The 6,872-nt window shown below is 43.7% G+C and overlaps 1 protein-coding gene across 1 annotated transcript; it reads left to right on the top strand.

The window, feature by feature from the left end:
- Positions 1–200: 200 nt before the first annotated feature.
- Positions 201–5,118, top strand: ADAMTS1 (ADAM metallopeptidase with thrombospondin type 1 motif 1). The gene is made up of 8 exons (XM_026077493.1): positions 201–506; positions 945–1,077; positions 1,499–1,666; positions 1,989–2,275; positions 2,515–2,701; positions 2,804–2,979; positions 3,849–4,024; positions 4,377–5,118. The coding sequence occupies exons 1-8, from the start codon at positions 216–218 to the stop codon at positions 5,116–5,118; spliced, it is 2,160 nt and encodes a 719-aa protein (XP_025933278.1). The 5' UTR covers positions 201–215.
- Positions 5,119–6,872: the final 1,754 nt, after the last annotated feature.

Raw genomic sequence — 6,872 nt, 5'->3', positions numbered from 1 at the left:
CCGCACCTCGCCGCGGAGCCCCTCAGCGGCCGCGCGGTGGTTTCCTTGGGCGCGGATCTTGCGCGCTGGTGAAATAGCGGTGATTTTCGCGGTCTCGTAGAGCGACGTGTCTCTCCTATTCACGTGCGCTTCCCCCCCCCCCTTTTTTTTTTAATACAGAAAGCAGAAGCAGAAGGAAGAAAAGGTTCGTGTCCAGCCCACGCTACGTGGAGACCATGCTGGTGGCCGACCAGTCCATGGCCGAGTTCCATGGCAGCGGGCTCAAGCACTATCTCCTGACGCTGCTTTCGGTGGCGGCCAAGCTCTACAAGCATCCCAGCATTCGCAACTCCATCAGCCTGGTCGTGGTGAAAATCATGGTCATTTACGAGGAGCGCAAGGGGCCCGACATATCTTCCAACGCCGCCCTGACTTTGAGGAACTTCTGCAGCTGGCAAAAGCAGCACAACCCACCCAGTGACCGGCACGCTGAGCACTATGACACAGCGATCCTCTTCACCAGACAGGTACGGGGAAAAGGGGCTGAATCCTCCGCTGTACCCGTTACTCCACACCCCAGGGGCCCTCTCTGTTCGTAGTCCTTTAAAAATCACTCAGAATCAGTCTTTTGCCACTATAGGTTCCACTAAGCAGGCTAAAAATGAAACGAGCCACTTTTTATTTATTCGTTTATTTTACTATTTGTGCTATCTCAGGTGAAGCTCACAATATGCGCAATGTGTTTCTGCCATATATTTTTAGCGGATTTAGTCTGGAAATTATGCATTTTATTTCTACGTGTAACCCCTGTGTATGTTCCAAAGACACATTTTTGCCATCGTACCCATTGAAGTACTGAATATTTATGCTCTTTCCATAAGTAAAGGCAACCTGCCAGGGTTGGATTTTTCTTGCCAAGGTTAAGTCTCTGATCTGATTAATAATGAAACTGCCTTTTTCTACAGGACCTCTGCGGTGCCAAGACATGTGATACTCTTGGGATGGCTGATGTGGGAACAGTTTGTGATCTAAACCGCAGTTGCTCTGTCATAGAAGACGATGGTTTGCAGGCTGCCTTTACAACAGCCCACGAGCTAGGTACTTGAAATTTGAAATGAGATTTCTGTTGATTAATTGAAACCAGCCTGATGCTGTAAAGTGAAGAACTCCCGTGTTTGGGGCTTGCCCTGTAGGGCTCTGAGCAGTCCGAAGGAGCCAAAGCATCCCCCATGCACCCGGACTGATCTTTGGAAAGCAAATCCAGTCTACACAGCATTGTCTGCAAGAGCTGAATATTTGACTGCGGTTGCAGAAAAAAGCATGTGTATTAAATTAGCCTACGAGAAGGGCAAAGATAACTTGTAAACTGTTTAAAATTTGGCAGTATTCAGATCAGGATATTCTTTCAATATCTAAAGACTAGCCTATGATTAGCTCTGGAGTAACATTTAAAATAATATTGATTATGCATAGGACAGACTTCGTAAAATCAAAATCACAAACTTTTTTTTTTTTTAAGGCCACGTGTTTAACATGCCTCATGATGATGCAAAGCAATGTGCTAGTATTAATGGAATAAGCCGGGATTTCCACATGATGGCATCTATGCTTTCCAATCTGGATCGAAGCCAGCCTTGGTCTCCATGTAGTGCCTACATGATTACAACATTTTTGGATAATGGTCATGGTAAGATTATTAAGCTTTCCATTCATGTGGCATTTAAGTCCACGTGTTTTACTGCTTTTTGCTTTTCTTTTGGCTTGCTTTTTCTTTTTTCTTTTTCTGTTTTTTTCTTTTTCTTTAATGGAGCACTTTCTGCTTTCTGTTAGCCTTTTCCATGCTGCCAATAATTTTATAAGACCCCTGGTTTTACATAATTGGTGGCACAAATTGGCTTGAAGAACTATTTTATAAAGCAAATCCAGTTCCAGAGAGGGAAATACGATTTTCCCTGTAGAAACTGAGCTCGCTGACAACATGGTCTGCATTTTTTCCCCTTCTTTTTCAGGTGAGTGTTTACTGGACAAGCCCCACAAACCAATACAGCTTCCTTCTGACTTGCCTGGCACGCTGTATGATGCCAACAGGCAGTGCCAATTTACATTTGGAGATGAGTCCAAACACTGCCCCGACGCAGCCAGTACATGTACGACTTTGTGGTGTACTGGCACTTCTGGTGGACTGCTTGTGTGCCAAACTAAACACTTCCCTTGGGCAGACGGCACCAGTTGTGGAGAAGGGAAATGGTGCATGAATGGCAAGTGTGTGAATAAAACTGAGAAGAAGCATTATGATGTAAGTATTAAAATCAGACTATATCTTAGGTTGCAGAGTAGCATAAATAATACTTAAGTACGAGTAATCAAAGCAGACATAAGAACTTAGGTAAATTGAGGCGGATAGCAAATAAAACAAGCTTGCAGCTTTTTTATAGAAGAGGCTTAGATAAAAATGTGTATTTTTTTGCATTTGTTGTATTGTATTGTGTTTTTTTACTAGATTAACTATTTTTCTGCCCTCGCTTGTCGTTCCAGACACCGGTGCATGGCAGCTGGGGCTCATGGGGGCCCTGGGGCGAGTGCTCCCGGAGCTGCGGCGGCGGGGTGCAGTACTCCTTCAGGGAGTGCGACAACCCCGTCCCTAGGAACGGAGGGAAGTACTGCGAAGGGAAGCGGGTGCAATACAGATCGTGCAATATCGAGGACTGTCCGGATAACAATGGTAGGCTATTCCCGTTTCTTGATGTGCAGGAAGGGGATCTTGTGGAGAAAGACCACGTAAAGAGGATGACCTCATGTCTACCTGTCTTTCCTCTTTCTGCAGGCAAAACCTTTAGAGAGGAGCAATGTGAAAAGCACAACGAGTTTTCRAAGTCTCCCTTTGGAAGTGGACCTGCAGTGGAATGGACACCAAAGTTTGCTGGTGTCTCTCCAAAAGACAGATGCAAGCTGGTCTGCCGAGCAAAGGGAACGGGATATTTCTTTGTTTTACAGCCAAAGGTATTTCAAAACTATTTCTTCTGTCTAATCATGAAAAGGATTTTTATTTTCTCTAACTCTCTGCATAAAGTTAGAGTCAAGGGCAGTGGCTGAAATTACTTTTAAGTTTTTGTATATTTAAGCTAGATTGTTCCTTTTCCTCTCCCTACATGTACAGTCTGATCTGTACAAGCATGCTTCAAATATTCTGGCATGGTTCTTCCAATTATTTCACACATACTGCCTTTTCTACCCACTCCACCCTAGTTTCCTTTCCTCTTCTTCCACCAAGTTGATTACACTGAGATACATTTGGAAACTGTGGAGGTTCTTTGCCAAAACAGCGGCGATTTCTCATACTAGTTACTAATATGCTGACAGCTTAAAATAAACAAAAGGAAAAATATTCCTCTTGCATAGCTGCTTGAATTCGCTGTCATAAGATGTCGAGAGCCAATAACTACCAGGGTGACGACACAGATAGTTTTTGTAGAGAAGTATTCCTAGAAAGAAAGGATGGATTGGATACTCTTGAAAGCAATTTTGGTCCTTGCACCTCAAGGCCAAGACTACTTTCCGGTGACATTATTAAAAAATGTCCTTCCTTTATATGAAATTAGTAAAACTGTTTGTTTTTATAAAAAGTAAAATTGGTTGGTTTCTTCTGTTGCTGTTGGGCATCATTATGTTGAGAGTGAGATGAACTAGCACTACATACCTCCGACTATCTACAGGCTGCTCTTGTTTTTAGTTTCAAAACCCTTGAAAATACAGGTGCTGCAGGTCTTCCCCTGTCCATGTTTTACATTTCTAATGTGTCTGTCTGTATTACGCAATTTCAAAGAAATGTGCATCTTCTAATCAAGCGCCCTCCTGCTCTTCCCATAAAGGTTGTGGACGGTACCCCGTGCAGCCCCGATTCCACCTCGGTCTGTGTCCAGGGGCAGTGCGTGAAGGCTGGCTGTGACCGGATGATAGGATCCAGTAAGAAGTTTGACAAATGCGGTATCTGCGGTGGCAATGGATCCACTTGTAAGAAAGTCTCTGGCACGCTTGTTAGAGCAAAGTGAGTGTATAACTGCAGCTATTGTTTTGTCGTAGGTAACATCTTGTGAGGGTAACCTTTTGGTTTCCAAGGCAGTGAGAGGTCGTCCTTGGAACTGAAATTTAATCGGTCAAAAACAGTTGATTGGTTGAGATCCCAGTCAAAGGAAGTCCCTTACACACGGGCACACCTCTACGGTAGCAATGCTGGGCGACGTGACTTGGCGAATCACTTCATCCATTAATTCCATTAAGTCCATAGCTCATGGACTTAATGCTTCAGCTTCAAATGAAATTAGGCCTTGTGCCAAACAACTGTTTTGCTCTACCAGGGAAGAGCTGAGGACTCAGTATGTGTGTTTTCTCTCCAGCAGACCCGGCTATCATGATGTGGTCACCATTCCAGCYGGAGCGACCAACATTGAGGTCAAGCAGCGAAACCATAGGGGTGCCAGACATGACGGCAGTTTCCTCGCTATTAAAGCTGCCGATGGCACGTACATCCTCAACGGCGATTACACCCTGTCAACACTGGAGCAGGACATCACTTACAAAGGCAGCGTGCTGAGGTATAGCGGCTCCTCTGCCACCCTGGAGCGGATCCGCAGCTTCAGCCCTCTGAAGGAGCCTCTGACCATCCAGGTCCTCACGGTCGGGGACCTGCCCCAGCCTAAGATCAAGTTCACCTATTTTGTGAAGAAGCCTGTGCAGCCTGGCTCCGAGAAGGCGCTCAGTAAAAAGAAAGAGTCTTTTAACGCCATCCGGGAGATCATCTCATCCGAGTGGGTCATCGAGGAGTGGGGCGAGTGCTCCAAGTCGTGTGGCTCTGGCTGGCAGCGGCGCTCGGTCGAGTGCCGGGACCTGCGGGGACAGCCGGCCACGGACTGCGCCAGGGAGCTGAAGCCCAGCGACATCCGGCCCTGCGCAGACGTGCCTTGCCCGCAGTGGCAGCTGGGGGACTGGTCGCCTTGTTCCAAGACGTGTGGGAAAGGTTTCAAGAAGAGATTGTTAAAATGTATTTCTTACGACGGCAGCGTACTGCCGCAAGAAAGCTGTGAGCCTTCCAAGAAACCGAAACACCTAATAGACTTCTGTAACGTTACGGACTGCAGTTAAATAGTATAAGTTGGGAAAGCTAAAGATTTTTATTTTTTTTTCCTTCAGAACAATGCACTGAAAATAAGAGGGCTAGAGGTAGCACACGTGATTTGTGTACACATTCATGGGAGGATTCACTGAGGTGGGACAGTGCAAATAATTTTAGTTGGTGTTGCATYGTAAAAATATCCTGCCGACTGCAAATTTGATAGGATAGCAGACCAGTGTCACTAACTTGTCTTCAGCAGATAAGGCCCTAGGGCATTATAATTTCCTTTTTTAAGTATGTTACAAATTAAACAAAACATAAGCAGTGGCCAAAATATGGTTAAGCAAGCATTTTGAGATTGGGTTATTTTTCCCTTCTTTTGGATTTGTATTGTGGTACTGATCAAGTCCCCAGGTTTTTTAAGGGGAGGGACAGGGGAGTGAAAAAGATAGCTTAAAATAATTGGTCAGGGCTTACCTACCTCACGAAGGGCAAAAAACAGGATTAGAAAAGGAGCTTTAACTATGTCATTCATGGCTGCTATTGTTTCAGAGAATAGTTTTATATAAAAACAAAGCCATATTCTCTACCTGTAAGGAGTAAAAAATAATCAAGAACAGTCAGTCAACTCCACAGATGACTAAAATGTGGGGGGGGTTTAAGGATCTTTATGTCATCCCAATGTGCCTGTCCATTTCTCTCATCCACCCTGATGCCTTTCTAGTGACATACATAACCCAGAGGCTAGAAAGAGTGTAAATCCTCATGGAGCAGGTAGTGCCTATGAGTAGTTGCTCTTTGTGCCTTCTGCATGACTTCCACTGGCTTTTTGATTCAAAGTTGGTCCTACCAAACTGTTACCAGACTCGTGACAGTGAGGGTTTGAGTCATGCTTTCACGCTCAGATCTTTTACCTTATGCCAGCCAATAGTAATTATTTGCATTTGGGTAAAAAGAGATCAAAGAAATCCCCACTATGAATGGGAACCTCTCCCATGTGGCCTCTGATAGGTTTGTAGTGCTCAAATCACTGATAAGACAGGAAGACAAAGCTGAAGGATAGCAGGTCCATCCACAGCAATACGCCAGCATTTGCATAATTAAAGTTTGTGCCAGTCCATAGACAATGAGAGAATATGGCTTTCCATATGTATATAGTAAAATATATTACTATAGATTTTATATACTTTATAAGTATTCTATATTTCTTTGCCTTCTGGGAAGGGTTATAATTTGTAATAAATACATATAATGAGTGTATTTATTTTTATACTTCTTGTCTAATGTGATCTTCTAAGTTATCGCTTTTTTAAAAGGCATATAACAAGGATAGAGTATTTATACAGTATAATATGTTACTAGAGGTAATAAATGAACACTATAAATTTTGGAAATGGAGCGTCTTTATTTCGTTGGAATAAAACTAGTCTATCAAGCAGAAAGAGCTTGGACTCTAAGGCAATGGTTAAAAAAAAAAAAAGCTCAGCCGCATTTTTCGAAAGTACTGGTAGCTTAGGCTTCTCATTGACTGTTAGTTAAGGGCTTTGGAAAACTCCACATGTAATGTCATATACCACGTTACAGGGGTAATTTTGTATTTTTATTACCTAACCACTAACAGGGTGCTCAACACTGTTGTTTCATCTTTTAAGAAAATTGGAGTGCAACTGGGGTGATACCACTGACTTTAATAAGGGCTTAGAGAGGGAGTATTACTGTCAGTGGTGTTTATAACGAACCAAATATGTACAGAAGTAGCAGTTTTACCTGCTCCGCTTAACCT

This window comes from Apteryx rowi, unplaced genomic scaffold (genome assembly GCF_003343035.1).
Source record: "Apteryx rowi isolate R43461 unplaced genomic scaffold, aptRow1 scaffold_455, whole genome shotgun sequence".
Lineage (NCBI taxonomy): Eukaryota > Metazoa > Chordata > Aves > Apterygiformes > Apterygidae > Apteryx > Apteryx rowi.
This window is presented reverse-complemented; position numbering and strand designations above follow the sequence as displayed.